Source organism: Podarcis filfolensis, assembly GCF_964270895.1.
Source record: "Podarcis filfolensis genome assembly, chromosome: 11".
NCBI lineage: Eukaryota > Metazoa > Chordata > Lepidosauria > Squamata > Lacertidae > Podarcis > Podarcis filfolensis.
This window is the reverse complement of record NC_139613.1, coordinates 29,371,871-29,391,022: the sequence shown is the minus strand read 5'-3', so window position 1 is coordinate 29,391,022 and position 19,152 is coordinate 29,371,871. Positions and strand designations below refer to the sequence as shown.

Sequence of the window (19,152 nt, the reverse complement as noted above, 5' to 3'; positions counted from 1 at the left end):
TATTCATATATTTAAATTTGAAGTATATCAAAATAGGAGCTGGAATCATATTGACATAGCTTGTCTTTTTAACTACAGTGGTACCTCGGGTTACATACGCTTCAGGTTACATACGCTTCAGGTTACACAGGTACCGTTGTATTGCAGTCTGGCTGTCATTACATGCAGTTCTCATAACATGACATTTGGCCACAGGTGAATGGCTATAGCTCAGTGTCAGAGGATCTGCTTTTCATGCAGAAGGTTCCACGTTCAGTTCCTGGCATCTTCCAGTAGGGCTAGGAAGCATTTCCTGTCTGGAGCCCTGGAGATGCACTGCCAATCAGTGTAGTCAATACTAGGCGGACTGTCAGTCTGACTCTGTAAAAGGCAGCTTCCTGTGTAAGTTCTTTTTGCTCTTAACTTCAGTGAGGTTGCTGCATCCTGGGCCTTCAGACCATGGCCATGACCTTCTGGAGCATGTTAAAAGTATTATTCTCCGAGTTTGCTTTGCGTATGTGATATTGGAGATACAGTTTGTTTTATCTAAAATGTATATAGTATGCATGCACACAATATATTTTGTTTTGTTTTGTTTCCTGTGCTTTTAAGATTTTATGGTATCTTACTGACATTTTGTTGTTACCCATCCTGAGGTCTTTGGATTAAAGGTGGGATGTGCATCTCTAAATAAATAAATAACTAGATGATTTTATTTTATTTTATTTTAAAGAATCTTCCTCCAAAGCAAGCTGAGACCTTGAAAAGAGTGCAGATGCCTTGCAATTCTACAGCTTCTGAAGAAGGTAGGGGTTTTCTGTCCTTACTGTGGCATTTTCACAAAATAGGTGTGTTAAATACATTGAAATAATTTTTGTTTCATGTGCACCCAGAAAACTGTTCAGTACATAGGCAATGTAGGGTGAAAGCAATCTCATGAGTAAATGTCAAGGTGCTTGCTGTTGAGCTGAATAGCCTTTAATAATTTGACTGCAGGATGGTTACAAGGAAGAAAGGAGATCAGCGTTATAAAGCACTTTGTGTATAGAAAAGATTTAAAAAGTCATTAAAATATACATTCTCTTGAGAAAAATTAAGTTTCCTGAAGCTGACCAGGTGTTGAGCGCTGTGATATAACTGATAAGATTTGTTAACTATGACCCAGTCCCAGTAGAGGGGACCAACATACACTAACAGGTGTCTGAGAGCAGATCATCCTAGTATACTATATGAGCAAAAAAATGCTGTGGGACAGAGAGGGGGAGGAGAATCTCCAGCAGTTTGGCTTGGATTGGCTGCTCTCTTCTCAAACCAAAAATTGCATTTCTCATGCTGCATTTGTGGAACTGAATCTCCTGTATGTATGGAGAAAGAATTTCATGCACATACATTCTTCCCCTTTCCCCTGACAGGGAAGGGGTGAGGGGTTTTGATGCACCTTTGTGATTCCTATATTTATTTATTAATTAAAATACTTGCATACACCACAATTTCATAAAAACCACCAAAGCAGTTTGCAACATTATATAAACCCACACAGTGCTTTCTTTGGGTAAAAATGAAAATGAGCTGCCGGTACTTGTACGTTACTAAAAGTGTTGTAGGTGCCAGCACAAAATGGCTGCCACGGGCAGCAAAGGAAGAGGTGCTGGTACTCTGTACTAGGGAGAACTGTCAGAAAAAATGGCCCCCAGAGATAACAGTAAAAACCACATGAATATTTAAAATTACATAGCATTAGCGACCACAGAAAATGAGCCCGTTGGCAAAGAAAAGTTTTTGGCAAATGTTTAAAGGTGATGGTAGAAGATGCCCACTGAACTAAAGGCTTGGTTTCATGTTGATGTCAAATGAAGCTCACCAATTTGAGGGACAACCAGGGACACTCAAACAGAGCTGGGATATAGGGGACAGATTTTTGGATAAGCCAAACGGGCTCTGCTCTACACAGAAATCTGTAGATGTTATACCCTTGAATGAAGTGTGAAGGTAGTTAGGATCTAAATATCTTGACTCCATATACTAGCCATCTGTCGATTCTTCAAAAATGCCAGAAGAGGGCAGAATTCCACTGATGCTATTTCAGTGTAATATATATATATATATATATATAGAGAGAGAGAGAGAGAGAGAGAGAGCTCTTTTCCTGGTAGCTTTGATAATGAAGATTTTGCCTCTCTAATTTTGAGGGCATATTTGTAATTTCGTGAGATTCACTCCTATCACTTCGAAACTCGATTTTCACAAAGCAGAACTGATTCCATCAAGATTCTGCGTGTTTGCCGCGTTGTCATACATCAGAGTTTTTGTAGACTGATGTCCACAAAATATTATAACGTAGAAACCAACAGGGGAAAATAACTCATAGTTATTCATTTTTCATCATTTGCGTAGGAATCTTCTTCACTTTACATTCCTTTAATGCAGTAGAAAAAAATTATAGGACATATAAAGATCAGCCTGCGGATACAGACACAACACATGTTAATCAGAAGCAGGCCTCACAGTGGGACTTAAATTTACTTGGGTTAAGTGTCTATAGAAGGGCAGCTTTAGATGTTCTAACTAGAGATGGTCCTTCATTTGGTTTCATAAAGGAACTATTTTGGATCAAAGGAGATGTGAAGCATTATTGCAGAGAGTCAGTGTAAGTTGTAAAGGAGGCTTGCCTGACACCTTCGTTGCATATCTTTAGGCACCAGGTGAATATGTTTCTCTATATCCAGGCCTTTGATTACCATTCTATGGCCTTTTAAATATGTTTGGGGGTGTTATTGTTTTGTTTTTGTTTTGTCGTGTATTTTGTATTATGTTGTGAACCACCCTGTGATATTCAGATGAAAGGCGGTATACAAATTTCAATGATGATGACAACAACATGTATGGTCAATGGTTAGTGATTATGAGATGTTGTCCAGCAACATCTGGAAGGCTTCAAGGTCACCATTTCTGTGTTGTTTCTTTCTTAGAAACAACACAGAAGTAATATGCTTAGCAATTGTTTTCCCCTTATTATGAGAGTGAATCTCCCATAATTTAATCACATCCAAAATGAGTGAGGCTGAAATTCCAGTCATACACTTTTAATTAACAAAACACTCTGTTTTACTAAATGAGTCCTTTAAGGGAGAGGAAATCTACGACAAATAGCAATTTGGTTTAGAATTTAGTCCTCAGGAAAGTATTTAGAAGAACTTAGTAAACCATTCTCTGTGCAATAATTTTAAAGTTTAGCATTTTCTTTTTTGTCTGCAAGCACTCTTTATCTCATTTTATCCACTGTTTGTGGCACTTGTATATTACTGTGTCAGACTCTTGCAGTCCTCCCCCCCCCCGTCTAGTTGGTGGATATAAAAGAAAAAGAATAAAAAGCTTGTTAATGCTCATAAGCATTTCAGCATTTCCCTCTGTTGCACTTCCAGCAATTTGTCACTAGCAATTCTTTTTGGTGCTTTTCTTGCGTCTTGCCTTAGTCTGCCACCTTCAGGCTTCTGGAGGTGGGAGAGCAAAACTGAATCTGTCAGTGTTTAGGAGGGAAGCCTGAACACAGAATAAGATAACAAGTGTTCTGTCCACTACATATGGATGGCAGAGCAATCTGCATTCACCCCTTGTTGGCTTGCCAGTTGGGTGATTCTACATTGTAGAATATGATTGTTAGATGTAAACCTTCCTGTAGCAGGCGATTGCTAAGTGACTGCGGTGCCTTGAGTTCAGGGACACTATAAAAGGTCTAGTCTTTAGAAATGATGCTATTGGCTGTTGGCTCTGAGAAAAACACATTGTGGGGAAAAATTGAATACGCTATCATGAGTATTTAATTTTGTTGCAAAAACATAGGTCAGGAAGTTGATGTAAAATGAAGCAGTGTTCAGAATGGAGGTAGCATTCCTCTGAAGGAAAGGTACGAGTGCTTTGTTACTGTGGATCAAACAAGGGCTGAAAAATCATACACAGACACTAAATTACTAAAATGATCACCTGTTTTTATAAAGCAGCACATTTCAGCTATTTTTTAGAGCAGCTTTTCATGTTATAAGCAGAACTTCCCCCTCTTCTCCAGGTCTTTGAATTCCCAGCATTTTTCTTTGGATATTGCATAGGAAGTTGCAAAGAAGCAGTATGATTCACTTGGGCTTCCTCCCCCTGCCTGCTTTTATATAATATCTGAAAGTGTTGCTAAGAGTATTTTTTAAAATAAAAACGATAGATTTCCATCCCATGAAACAAGATAAGTATAATAAAAAATGACAAAAAGAAAAAAATATTTGTTTGCTTAATAAAATGTATATACCGCTTGATTGTAAATAGTGGTTTACAAAACCCCCCACCAAACATTAAACAAGGTATCAGTGAAGTTTATTCATTTATTTTTAAAAACTCCATTTATTTTACCTACTCACATAGGTTGTAGGGTGAACAGGAGATTACACAAAATGTGCTTAGGCACAGAATATTCATGTCTCTCTTTCATAATGCTGGCACTGTCTGTGGCTGGAGGAAAATGAATTAAATATGGATTTGGTGCAGTATGTCCTTCCTTCAGAGTTTTGAAAAGGAGCCAGGAAACAAAATAATACTGTAGTCACAATTGTTCCCTGTAGTCAAAGGGAAAGAGTTAGCTTTTAAAATGCATGAAATTGCCTTCCCTTTTTTTTCCTTCAATAATAAAATCAGGATCCCATGTGTATTATAAAATGCCTGTGGCAGTCTGTGCAGTTCGACAAGTACATATTAATCCATAAGGCTAGTTTAGGGTTCAGCATGTATTTTCACAGCACGCCCCTTTAAAGGGAAAAAGAGAGCTTGTTTACAATCAGCCCATTAAAACAGCACAACAGCTTGTTGAAGAAATGTCTAGTATTTCAACCACAGGCATGCTACTTTGGGAGCCGTACTTATATCGTAAAAGAACATTGTTAGGTCTATGTATATCCTTCTATTTCTCACTTTCATTGTGTTTGGGGGGTGGAATCAACTTCTGCAATTGGCAACCACCAAATCCTAATGGAAGAACGGATTCTCTTTAAACAGATCCCATGGACTTTGTTTGTGAAGAGCCAGCTTTCAAAAATGAAGATTCAACGGTACAGTTCTATTATCATTTTATGAATGGCTAAATCCACGGAGGTTCTTCTACAGCATCTTCCAGGATTGAAAATGAAGTTGGCTTATGCCTTCCAAACAGCAGTTCTTTCTATTCTTCTTCCAAGAGAAATATCTAAGCTGCCTGAGTAATTTCAACATTCAGCCAGACAGTATGGTTTGCTATGGGGGAAGAAGTAATTTTATTTTTATTTTTTGCCTGGGATACAAAGCTACGATAATTGTGACCAGTCATATTTTAGTTGGGCATATATGCTGCAGGAATAGCCTCTGAGAACTAGGGGCTTTTATGACTGCAGCTCTGTTCTGCAGAGACTTCTATTTATCTTGTTGTGACATAAAGTCGATGGCAGTAATTTACTATGTCCAAAATCAAACGTGCTGTCTTACTGATGATGAATGCAGTTAACTCTGCTTTGTGGGAGAACTAATGAAACACAACCATCTTATTCCATGCGTCTTAGAATACGTGTCTCTGTGGAGCTGCTTTGTATTTAGTTGGACCCCCCTCAATGGCACTCCTTTGTCTTGAAGCTCAACATATTTCCCTGTTACCTGTGATCCTTTTTCTGCTGGTGATTGCATTGCAAACAACATGTTCTGTCACTCAGCTCTAGTCCTTTATTTTCTGTAAGAGTGCCTTGCCTTCAGTGGTGGCTGGTGGGGCAGAAGGCAGGGAGCCCAGACGGTATATTGAGCCAGAGCCAATGGCAGGTTGAGCCAATTAATTCTAGTTCCATCTTCCATCCTCTTCCTTGCTGAGTTCTACAAGGGCAACACTGTGATAAAGGAAGGCAAGCAGGCAGGGACTGGCTTAGGGGAGACTGGTTGGTGGGGCAGCACCAGACTTGCCCTATTGGACTAGCCTTCACAGCTTGCATTTATGGTCATTTGATGGTTGCCCCTAGTTAACCAGAACAGGTATCTCCAGCAGGCCTAACTATGGGCTGGATTCTGGCCAATGTGTTTGCATCTGACATGGGAGTGAGTGGTTCATAGGAGAGCTCCCATGTCTTTAAATAACACTGGGGAATGAATTAGACTACACAGGGAGCAGATGGCTCTGATGTTCTGTGGTCTGCTTTGATTTTGTTTTCTTTTTGAAAGTAAATTATAGGTTGTTCGCCTAAAAGCTTTGGGATGTGTTTTTTCTTTATCTGATGCCTATAAAAGAAAAGAGCTGGTCAATGTCACACACCCCCCCCCAGTGACAGCCCCCTGCATTATTTGAAATAAAAAATTCCCGGTGGCCCAGAATAATGGTTGAAGCCCTGATTTTTGCTGTTTGGGAAAATTAGGAGCTTACTAAGACAGACGATCGTCTTTTATTCTTTGTGGGTGGTTTTGCATGACATTAAAAAACAAACAAACAATGAGTGTTTTTGAAATACAGTGAGTGTTTTTTGAAAAACACATTGCATTCTGAAATTTTCCAAGCTGGAACAAAATCTATTTCCCATTTGTTTTGTAGTTTTACAAAGATCATGTGATTCAGCCAAGTGAAAATGAAGATGGTTTAGGTAAGGAACAGCTGTGTTTTTTCAGTCCCACCCCCCCAATGCCTTATAATCTTCTGGTTATCGCTCTCTCTGGTGACAAGGAGTTGCAGGTTTGGAGATGCACTACAGAGACCTGTCTCCCTTCTCTGTCTCTTTCCCACTTTTTTCAGCTGCCTTAAAGGACCAGTACCTTGCTGTATGTTTCTGGGCTGACCACCAGGGGGAAGGTGTTGTGTCTCCGGGCCTCTTCATGTTCCGACTTCCAGCCTCCATTGTTTTCTTTCCTGGTTCAAAGTGGAGGCCGGCTCTGTCCTCAGCTCTGCTTGCAAGACAGAAATCATATGGGAAATAAGGTGCTCGAACAGAGCATGAGCTGAATGCCTCCTTATGGATGCTAATTAGTAGTTCTGTGCAATCTCACATTTAAGCATGTAAGATTAGACCATTGTTGTTTTTTTGTTTAAGCTATTTTCAGTCACAAGAGACCAGGGTGGTATTAAGCAACATATTAATGGCTCATTTCAAATATTAACATAAATGCTCGTTTACATATTTTTCAGTTTTGAGAGATCAGATTCATTGAAGGTATAATATATTTGCAAATTTGTGTCTCCTCCTGAGGCGGATTGGGAAGGTTTCTCTGACTGCAGAAGCCTTGCCTGCTGGTGTTTCATGGCAACGGCAGCAGGGGTGGGTGGGGGCACTTGTGGGGGCACCGCTCCTCAGGATTCTACCACCTAAGGCGGATGCTTCAGTCCACCTCATGGGCAGGCCGGCCATGGTAAGGCCTGACACAGAGGGGAAGAGTTGTCTCCTAACACCTCTCCATCCCTGGACTCATCTGGTGCAAGCAGCGCAGAAGGCAGTGTGTAGAAGTTCTTAAAAGTAACTGAGCTGTTGCAAAGGAGTAGGGCATGGTGATGGTTTATTTGTAATGGAAAATATGCCGCACATCTTTTAAGCTGAGTTGTTCCTTAATAAAAGATTAATGCTGCAGTATTATCACACCAAATAGCTTGACGGTTTTTAAAAAACAACATTGTTTTGGGTTTCTTTCTTTCTTTGGGCATTGTTATATAAATAAGCATAATTGTTTTGGCAAGCAAAGAGCACAGCGGGCGACAGGACTGGGGGGGAAATGGAAAGATGACAATAATCAGGGGAAAGGAATGAGGAAAATGAGAGATAATGGCACCAGGGGAATGTCCAGAGAGAAAGGAACAAGAGAAATAAATAAACTAGGGAGGGATAGGACAAAGTATCTGTGTCTATGTCATAAAATTAATATTACAAGTCAAGTTATTATAAATTGTAAAGCTGATAAGGCTCTCCTCTTCTTCTGCATTACTGTCTCACTTAACAGAACATCTTTTGATTAGAAGGAATTAGAAAGAATATTAGGAATTGAAGGCATCTTTTGAAAAGCTTGTCAAGATCTCTTCCACTGGATTAACAGTCTGCTGTTATGACCTTCCATTGCAGACAACAGCAAGACTTTTCTGCCAAAAGGAAACTCTTTATACAAGGAGGGCACTATTCATTTATACAAATGCAAGAAGCCCCTTTTGTTTTACTTCAGGTCCTTTATTTTAAGGGTTGTTTTCCTCCTATGCAGGAATCTGGAATAAGACACAACTTTTCAAAAAATGGCCTTAGGCAGCAAAAGATCTTGAGCTAGCTCTGCAAAACAGGGACGCTCTCATGATCTCTGATTGTTGCAGCGACATCACTGCCTGTAGTCTGTTGCCACATTGTTATGCCATTACACAATGCAGGAAGTTAATGTTCTGTAAAGAATCAAGTTATAAACATACAATTGTTTTAGTGACATATCTTTGCTTTTACTCGTATATGGAAAGTTGTAGTTCAGCGGTAGAAAAATCTGCTTTGCACAACGAAGGCCCTAGATCCAATCCCTGGCGTCTCCAGGCATGACTGGAAATGCCCCCCTTCTGAAACCCTGAAGAGCCACTGCCAATCAGTGTAGATCAGAGGTGAGCAACATCCAGCCTATGGGCCAGCCTTGACTTGCCAGGGAGTCAAAATAGGCCTGTGGGGCCATTTTGTCCAAACCGCTCCCACTTGCTCATCCGTTGATGTCACCTGTGACACCAGCTGATGAGTAGGAGGATAGAGTTAATTCCTGCATCAGCTGTACATCCCCTTTTTCTCACCAAGGAACAGGCATGCGCAGCTAAGGCAGCAAGATTACACTCCCATGCATCAGCAGAGGAGCAGGGCTTAAACCTTGCTCAATTCAGCAGGATTCCATGCAAACGCCTTCATGATTGTTGCAAATCCGTAACTACAGAATAAGAAGGTATCTTGTGTGGGGTCTTTTCTGTGAGGGTTCTGCAGAGACTGAGGGAAAAGAGAAGACGTTAATTTCTGATTTAATTCACTGAAATGAGCTAAGTGTGAATATTGCTCTTAATTGGTGTATTAGGAAACTTTCTTCCATTTTTTTTTAAACCTATAAATACCTATACCTACTTTAGGTGAGATTTTTCTGTTCTGTGGGTCCATTATACATTAATTTGCATTGATCTCTTCATCGGAATTGCTTCCTGCCATGAATAGTTCTGTGTAGGATAGGTCATGTTGCTCAATGTTGACTACTCTTCCTTGCACGGGTGAGGCTCTTTGGTCTAAACCACTGAGCCTCTTGGGCTTGCTGATCAGCGGTTCGAATCCCTGCGACGGGGTGAGCTCCCATTGCTCTGTCCCAGCTCCTGCCAACCTAGCAGTTCAAAAGCACACCAGTGTAAGTAGATAAATAGGTACCGCTCCGGCAGGAAGGTAAACGGCATTTCCGTGCACTTTGGTTTCCATCACGGTGTTCCGTTGCACCAGAAGCTGTTTAATCATGCTGGCCACATGACCTGGAAAGCTGTCTGTGGACAAACACTGGCTCCCTTGACCTGAAAGCAGAGATGAGCGCTGCAATAGTTGCCTTTGACTGAACTTAACCGACCAGGAGCCCTTTACTTGTACGTTCTTCCTTGCAGCGACGCTTCAGAATCTTTCACACCAGCTGCATCATAGAAATGGCAAGTCTTGATCCGGGGACCTCTGCATGCAAAGTTCATGCTCTGCCACTGAGCTATGGTCTTTGGTGTGTGCTTCTTTGGTGTGTGCTTTCTGAAGCTCAGATTACATGTGAGGTGAGATGATGATACATTGAACTACATCCATTTAGAACTGAGATAGCCAGTGAGGTGCCCTGCAGATGTTTCAGACTACAACTCCCATCCACCCCAGCCAGAATAGCCGATGGTCAATAGCGTTGCAGTCCGTAACATGTGGAGGGCACCATGTTTTCTACCCCTGGTAATAGATTGTGGGTAGGGAATGTAGCTAACACAGTGGCTGATGAAGAACTCTTTCCCCCGTTGAACTAGTTTAGCTTGCAGAGAGTTGGGTAGCATTCACAAATGGACAACCTCACAATGGCATTTCTGCAGTATTGGAAAACAGGAAGTTTCCTTATATTGAGTAAGAATTTTGATCTACCTAACTCCGTGTCATCTGTGTGGATGGCAGTGGTATCAGACAGGAGCCTTTCCCAGCCAGGGAATGACCATGGGACATTCTGCATGCAAATCATATGCTCTGTACCACTGAGCTATGGCCCTTTCCTAGGAAGACCAAGAGGGCAGAGATTGGATAGTGGCTTGATTTACTACTAACTTTTATCTAAGTGCTTGAGACTAGGAGTCGTGGAAGATTGCACAGTTGGCTGTACACAACAGTATAATAAGAGCAATATGTTTTTAAAAGAAAAAATGACTGCCCTCTCTCGCCCCATCCTAAGGCTGAGGATGTATGCACAATACCTATTTTCAAAGTTGTTTTAACTGGAAAAACATTCATTTTCCATTTTTTTAAAAATTTAAAACGTGTTAATGTGAAGTATCTGCTGAAAAATAAGGAAGGCTGGGGGAGCGGACAGTTTTAGATAATAGCAGCCTGGCGTACAGAGTTACATTGTTCAAGTGACCTGGCAGCTGATGTTTTTTATTTTGCTGAGCTCCCTGGCTTGTATTACCGAGGAGGTGAGAGATTCTGCCGGCCACAGCTTGCACTCCAGAAGATAAAAAGCACCGAGGCCAAATTTTTGGCATGCTTCATGGTGTGACCAGGGTAGCAGCAGAAAACTTAAAGGATTGTGTCTTTTGAGTTTTTTGGTTTCCTCAGTAATTCTAGTTTAATCGCTCAGCACTCTGAGCTATTCAACAGAATGGTCTGCTGCACTTTGTGCACCTCTGGGGTGGCAATGAAATTTGTGTAAACTCATGGTTTCAGTACTGTATTGTATTTTCTTACCTTTATTTCCTACCCGTGATACAAAAAACTAAATCTGCTTCCCTCCTCTTCGAGTAAATCAGTTAATCCGTTTTAAAATGTTATGGGTTTCCCTGTCCCCACTCTACACAGAAGTCCTGTGTCATCCTTACACAAATGAAATACTTGTTTACTTCTCATTTGGTTTGGAAGAGAGTTTTAGGCTGCACCTCTAACCATGAGCTACTCAGAAATGGGTTACACTGAATTCTGCGAGGCTTACTGCCAGGTAACTGGAGTTAAAACTGCAAACTTAGATAGCTGTGCCTCAGTCCAGATAGTGTGGAAAGTTGTTTTGTAGAACAAGACTGGGAACAGATGGCTGAAAAGGGGCTTAGAACAGGCCATTTTCATGGTTTCCTTTGGGGTATAGGGGAGAGCTAGCAAGCCAAGAGGAATCTTTATGTGCGTGGCTTATCTTAATGCAGTGAGCTTGCAATTGGCAAGCAGCAGAGCAAAATAGGCTTGTTGAGCACAGGCTCCTGCTCTGTCTGTGCCAAGAGTCTTTCTGTAGCACATTTAGTTCAATGTATGTTGATACCCCCCTCCCCACATAGAGATGTTGACACCTGCATTGGTGCCATTCTGATTTCATCTTTCGCCTCTCTTACACACTGGTCCTGTTTCAGAGTTATTAATGGAATCGGCTCTGGAGCTTCCAAGTCCTGACATGCTTATATTTTCAAAACAATGAAAACTGTTTTAAAATCCAGAATGTTACAGTGGAGTTTGTGAATCTTATGCTGCACTATATGTAAAATAATCAATACGGGGAGTTGGGTTGCAAGAAAGCAAGTTTTGGATTGCAGAGAGACCTGAGAAAATGCTCTCTTTTATTGTCTGAAAATTTATGGTTATGCAAGCATAAACAGAGCTTAAAGAAATTATTTCCAAGAAAAATATTAAGTGGGCACTTTATGTTCTCTCTTTTCTTGGCTTCCTTCAAACCTCAACACTGAAGAAAAGAGAGGTGAGTAAATGATGAAGAAACTGTAGCCATGCACAGTTTGGGTTCCCAGAACTTTACTAAAAACAACTTCGGGAGTGTTGCATAAAGAATCCTTTTAGTCAGATAATTCAGTCCACTTCTTTGCCAGGCTTTCATTCCCTCTCTCCTTCCATCACATATGTGAAAATACCCCGAATGAGAATGTATGGGAAATAGATAATCCATAGTTCTGATGATATCGTAAAATAATGGAAATTAGCCTCCTTCCCTCTCAGTCATTCCTTCGTGTCAAGTTCGTAGTTTAGCACTAACCAGGGTTTGCCGCTATGATTAGTGCTTGCCCTCTAAACCAGAATTGTAATCCAGGCTTTGAAATGGGCTTCTAGTTCTAATTTAAGGACAAATGTTAACCATGGTTTGCAGCAAACACTGGTTAGCACTAAGCTGCAAACTGAAGGTGGAGGCACATTTTGAGAGAGGAATTGAAGCTCATTTCAAAACCTTGACTTGGAGGGTCATCTGAACAGAGCCAATACCTTTATTGTATATAGTAGCTGAGGTGTTTCTGTTCATGTTCCCTATCTTTTCTACTTGTTCATATTGCGTTTACCTTTGACTTACTGACTTGTATTCAATATACATAAATTATTCTTTTTAATTGACCTTAACATTTTGAGCTGCACTATTCTAGAGAGCTGGCTGTGTCAGCAAAAAGGCCCACCCACTTTAAAAAAAACTCCATGGGGGAGCAGACTCCCTTGGCCCCTATAGAGCTGGCGCCTATGCAAGGAGGCCAGGACCAGCTAAAACAGCTGAATTAGCTTCATGAGTGGGACCAACTTGAGCCTACATTTTTCACCTCCTTCTGGAAGCAGATGTTGAATTAGGGTCTAGGATGTTGAATTGGGGTCTAGGGAAATGTTGGAAGCGGTTTTCCTGTTGTTGGAAATAGCAAAATGCTCATAATGAGGCTAAAGCTGAAACTACAGGGAACTGGTCTGAACTAGAGACTGGATCGCTTATGCAACTGTGCCCTTAATTCATGCTGAGAATATTATGTAACTGCAGTGGAATATGCCAAGGCTTGTTCGCAGGATGTCTAGTTAATCTTGAGTTTGTTGAATAGAATCAGAGAGTGACAATAATTGACGCAGACCTGAAAATCATCTAGTCCACTCTGAAACTCTGCCCCAAGGCACGATCCTCCATGCTGCACATTTAACAACATTGTGCACTTAATTTCCACAGATTTACTGATTTAATATTTAATGCTGTAACCTACCTTCTCACCCTGCCTTCTCAAGGTGTTGTTCAGTAATGGTGCAGCTTATTTTGATAATGCAACCAGCAAGAGAGTGGTGGAAGCAAGGTGCTCTGTGTTAAAAAAAAAATCCTGCCCGGAACAAGAAATTATTTGAGCACAGTATTTGTTAACTTGGACCAGAGTGTTCTTGCCATGATTCCTTTAAAGTAGGAGTGGGGGACCTCCAGCCCACAGGCCACACTTGGCTCACCAGTTCTCCATTTGGCCCATGAGACCATTTTCAGGAAGCCAGGCTTATTTGTCCTACACCACAAGTCAGCTGATGGGTGGTTGGAGCATGCCTTGCGGAAGGAGGGGAATTCAGAGCACAGCGCTGAGAGGGAGAAGTGAAATCCCACCCCCGCAGGCCCTCAGAGCACACCTAACATCACTACAAGTAGGAATGAACCTTGTTGAGAAAACCACACTGATTGGACACACAGAATTTATAAAATTCTGGGATTAATAATGGGAACAGTTAACTCCCATCATTGCATTATTAACATCGGCTCTATGCTCCATTTAAGTAGGAAAAGGACTGAATATGATATGTGAGGGCGGGGCGATATATGCTTATGGATTTAGTTATAGAAGGTAGACGTAATTATATAATGTAAAATGTAACATGGATTAAATGCTCCCTGCCATCCCTCCCCAAGTATTTACAAATTGCAAGTCAAGTTCAGGAAACTATAAATAAATATTGACCTGGCTAGAAGATCTGAGTAGCTCCTATTACTTCCCTTTGCAAGTAAATAATATTTTGATGGAGATTGTGTTTACAGGCAAAAAGACAAAAGAGGAAAGGATTGGCAAGTGGCGGTTTTGAACTTGCAGTGGGTGTACTTTGGTGAAACTGGGCCAAGGAGTAGACAACTTTTACAAATAGCTGTGTCAATGGTTGTATGCTCTTTCTGGGATTAGTTAGATTGTGTCGGCTAGAGATGTACTCAAACCAGTGCATATTTTATACAGTACACGTATCATAGACTTAGAGCAAGGCTGAGTTTATATTACAGGGACATTGTTAGAAAGATCAAAGGCATAGTGGGGCACAGTATGCAATTAAAACTCTCCAGCAAATCTCTTTGGTTACCTGAAGCCCTATGTTCTGAAAATACATAAAAATCTGAGCAAGTTGCTGATAACAGCACGTATTCTTTTAGCAGTGTATGGGGTGGGGGTGGGGGGAGGAAAGTTTTACCTACAATAGAAGAATACTTGTACGGAGTCTGGCAAGCTATGTTAATGAATAAGCTGACCTTTCGGCAAAGCATCCATGGGAAGGAACAAAACCGACGGGATACTCGGTTGATCAGTGGAGACCATTTACTATATACTGCTAGAACCAAATAGTCCCAATGCCAGCAAAAATGTTGGAGATGTATTGTCAGTAGGGTACTATTTTGGGTAACAAGGTTTTTTGTTTTGATACATTGTATCTGTTGTTTTGCAATATTTCTAAAATATTTCCTAAAAAAATATGTTTCAATAAAAGATTCATTCTTCCCTGAAGGGAGCAAGGTAGATTATTATTATTATGTTGTTGTTGTTTAGTCGTTTAGTCGTGTCCGACTGTTCGTGACCCCATGGACCAGAGCACGGCAGGCACTCCTGTCTTCCACTGCCTCCCGCAGTTTGGTCAAACTCATGCTGGTAGCTTCGAAGACACTATCCAACCATCTCGTCCTCTGTCGTCCCCTTCTCCTTGTGCCCTCCATCTTTCCCAACATCAGGGTCTTTTCCAGGGAGTCTTCTCTTCTCATGAGGTGGCCAAAGTATTGGAGCCTCAGCTTCACCATCTGTCCTTCCAGTGAGCACTCAGGGCAGATTTCCTTAAGAATGGAGAGGTTTGATCTTCTTGCAGTCCATGGGACTCTCAAGAGTCTCCTCCAGCACCATAATTATTATAGGATTATTAGATTATTGTTATAAGATTATTATAGGATTGGTCAAATTGATGCAGTATAAGGCTACTGCCATGATGGCTGTGCTTTGCCTCCACTGTCAGGTGGCTCAGAGAATGGCCTGAAGGTGCATTTAGTGAACCTGTGAAAAACAAGCAGAGTGAACTGAGACAATTAAAACTAAAAAAAAAATATCAATTTTATGTATTAATAACCGTTTTTAACACAGATTTTAATTCCTGGTGCCGCCTTCCAAACCATCTTTTTAACTGTATCTCAATTATTTGATACCAGCGAGTGTTTCACTGATCTGTTAACAATATGCAAGTTGGGGAATCCTTTGATCCATTATGGCCCCTGCATATCTTGGTGGTTGTAAAAATAATTGATGTGGGGTAGAGGAATGTTAACAAGTTCATATGCCACCTTCTTTTCTGAATTGATCCCCCTATGCACATTCTCCTCCCTGTTAGGCAGAACACAAAAATGCACACAACGTGAGCTGACTTTCCATGGACTTTGGTTAAAAACAATAACAAGCAGTGGGCTTGTTAGTTTTGTTTCTGCTTTTGTGTTTCCACATTCAAACCATAAAAAACCCCAAAACAAAACATGCAGTTTGTGTAGCGTTAACGATGGGGGAGGGGTAATGAGTTTCTGCTGAATACTAATTGCTGATGAGTTGTTCAGGGAGACTGCAGTAAGAATGGGAGACTTGTTGTAAATTAGTCACTAGCTCTATTGTAGACTGCTGGGAGGGCAGGCCAGTTCTGTAAAGGTGCCAACCTTACCAAAATCTTTCGGGTTCACTGTCAAACTGAGAGTTACTGTGAACAGAAAGCAATCGTTTTCACGGCATGCATTTTTAGAAAAAGAATGTCTCAGGTGGGTCCTCTGTCCTTGTAATAATAAGAGGGAACTATGCCCCCTCTTTAAATTTAGGAAGGATAAGAATTCCATCATTTAGCTGCTGCTTCACCCACAAATGTCTCTGATCTACCAATGCTATAAATTCCAAAGGGAAATTGTTATGTGTGTGGCAGGAACAGAAGCCAGGGAAAACTGTAGCTTTCACAGACTGACTGTAGATTTTGCCTTTGGACTTCCTTGATTCTATATAAACCTCAAGGCTTAAAATAATTTTACATACTGCAAACCAAATACAGGTTAACATTTTAATATAAAGAAAAGCTTCTGTCTTTTGTTATCTATTTGAGAGAGAGAGTCCGAGAGAGAGAGTTCGCCTTCTCTTGCAACTCAAATTATTCTTCATTTACATTTGGAAAATGAAAAGGTGAGTTAATGATTCATTGGCACACAGTGACCTTTCCTATAACTGCAGTCCAGGATGCAGTAGCCCCACTGCAGGCTGTTCAGATTTTGACTTGGCTGTGTCTGCCTTAATATTTGCCCACGTACTTGATGCTTGCAGAGAACAGACCCCAGCTGCCTCTCTTTCTTTCTTTCTTGGTTTAGTGGGCAATTTGATCCTTCCTTCTTGGGTCTTTTTATTTTCTGTCACTTGACTTGCTGCTCAACACAACAGCAGCAGCAGCAGCACTCTCTAAAGAGGTTTTTGCTTAGCCAAAATAAAACTAAAAAATGGACTCGGATTCTGATGCACCTTTTAATTACTCTTGGCCATCCTTACCTAAAATGAGAATTAGAAAACGGACATCCAGACCAAACGGTAGACAAAAACTTCTTTACTTATTAATTTACTTATCTCTTAACTCTTCTTGCTGGTTCATTTTGTTGTTAGTCACATGCAGGTGGGTATAAAGAGTTTAAAATTTTTCCTTTTCAGAAAAGGCTTTGAGAGATTGTCTGTGTCACAGATACAAATTGGTTTGAAGAACAAAATACCTCTATCCTTATGAATTTATGGATGCTCTTTGCTTCATTTTTCAGCAAGTAAATGAATTGGTCTTCTGCTAGTTCTTTAGCTTCTGATATTTCTGCTATGCATGCACTCTGATCATAAACATATTTATTTGGAAGGAACTTTCCACAGTTTCAGTGGAACTTACTTTAAAGTAAGCAGTTTTGAACAAAGAAAGCAAAAACAAAACATATGCCAGAAGTCTTAGGGAAGGAAGTTCCATACAGATACAATTTGTGGAAAGCTCTCTATATGTGACTTTTTGTTTTAACTATTTGTTGTGTTGCATACAGGGTTTGCTAAAAAGAGAGCTCACCTAATTTTCAGAGTACCTAATACATGAAACAATCAATGTATTCTCTCTTTCTGTCTCTCTGGTGGCTGCTTTCTTTGGGGAAATGTACTTGGAAATTTGGGTTCTAGATTGTTGTAACTCAAGTATTTTGCATAGAAATAATGACAATTTTATAGGAAGATGTATTTCTGAAAGCTGATAAATATCAAAATACCTTATGAAAAGCCTACTTTACTGTGATAGAATGAGAAGTTAGAAATGAAGAGTTCAAACTCTTGGGGATTTTTTTAAAAGTAAGATTAAGAAGAAAGCAACCCCACACACCCATGCATAAATAAGTTGTGTAAATATATTTGTTACAGTGAATAAACTTTGAATGTTGACCTTCACATGTGAATTTTAGCGTAGATTAAAAAGTCACTGACAAAAACATAATGTTATTTTAGTTAGATGCTGTAGCTTCTGTCTCCATCAGAAACATGAAGGTTCTACCGGCCAAACTAGGTATGACCTTGACTGATCAAGAGATCCAGAGCTGGATTTCCCAAGCATTTTGCAAGGGCAAATGCAGCTCTCTGTGTGAGAGAGATTTGAACTGGGCCATGGTGGCAGGTTTTATCTCCTGGCTACCCAACCCATACGCCATTCATCCCATTATGAGAAACTAACAAGTACCAATATATCAACTCTGAATGTGGATATGGAAAATAATGGGAAGATGCAACATGCACTGTGGCTGCTGCTGGGGTGGGGAAAACCCCTCAAGAGATCCATTTTTAGACCTCCTGTTGTCACACATCTAGTTTATCCATATGGAGCGAGTAGAGACAGAGAGAGTTTTCAGGAAATTATCTGCCATATAGGAGTACAAGCAAGCTTTTTTAATGTAAAAGCATGAGTTTCCATATGAGCAGAAAGGCACTCTTTAAGCTGCTGATTTCTGCCAACTCTTTATTCGTCAACACCATATTAAGTACCATTCTGAAGGTTCCTACCCTGAATAGCAGTTTGGGGGTTTGTATACATGTTTGTTTTGCAGTGGGATGTAACAATGGGCTAGAGTAGAAGTGAACAAAGGCCTCTTCTTCAACTGCATGTCTGCTGGCAATTCTTGGGATCCAACCCATAAATTCTGTAGCTTGTGTGTGCCTCACCTTGGCTTAGCCACAGTATACCCCAATTAATAGATACACAAAGCAGCAGATAATCCTGGCTGTATAGATGGTCAGCTCACACTCACTTGTAAGGAGGTGGGGCTGCAAAAATAGTTTAGCCAGGTTGTGTGCGGGATGTATAAGGCAAGAGACCTAGAAAGAAAGAGGTTTGCATTTGGACAGAGAGCAAAAAAAGCAGCATGAAGTCATTGCAGGTGTCTGGCTGAAGCACATGGGGTTTGCCTGTTGCTCTGAAATTGAATCTGGTATTAGGGGATTTTATTTTTTTTGCAAATTTCTTTAGTGAGGGGGTCTTCAAAGTACAATTTTGGGTTTGAGGAATTCAAATCTGTGATTATTTTTGTGATTAGAAAACATCCAGCTTGGTAAATCTACGTTTGACTAAAAAGCATATCAACTGTTTTTGGAGGAAAAAAAATTACCTTATGAAAATGTCAGGCAATGCTATAAAAATTTTAAGATTCTCTGCATAAAACATATCCCACTAAACATATAGCATTACCTTGTAATAATAAAACATCAATGCCATCAGTTAATAAGAAATTTAAACAAGACGTTTAATTAAGTCTTGCTTTAATTCATTCTTGGACGGCAGCCGCTGACTTGCTTCTTGGCCTCTGATGTAGCCTTCATGTTTCTCATGTCTGCTGCCTCTGTGACTTGTTTCACACACACCTCTATAGACTGAGCATGACAGGGTTGCCACTGAACTT

At 40.5% G+C, this 19,152-nt stretch overlaps 1 protein-coding gene across 19 annotated transcripts in view; it reads left to right on the top strand.

The window, feature by feature from the left end:
* Nucleotides 1–19,152, top strand: part of ARHGEF28 (Rho guanine nucleotide exchange factor 28) — a 135,910-nt gene that overhangs the window by 50,836 nt on the left and 65,922 nt on the right. For 15 of the 19 annotated variants that reach the window (XM_083577322.1, XM_083577324.1, XM_083577338.1 and 12 more), the window contains 3 exons: nt 713–785; nt 5,014–5,066; nt 6,557–6,605. In XM_083577322.1, the coding sequence (XP_083433448.1) occupies nt 713–785; nt 5,014–5,066; nt 6,557–6,605 (175 nt within the window). Of the gene's footprint in view, nt 1–712; nt 786–5,013; nt 5,067–6,556; nt 6,606–16,442; nt 16,778–19,152 lie in introns of those variants that run through there. The other 4 variants (XM_083577330.1, XM_083577329.1, XM_083577328.1 and 1 more) reach the window with 1 other exon arrangement.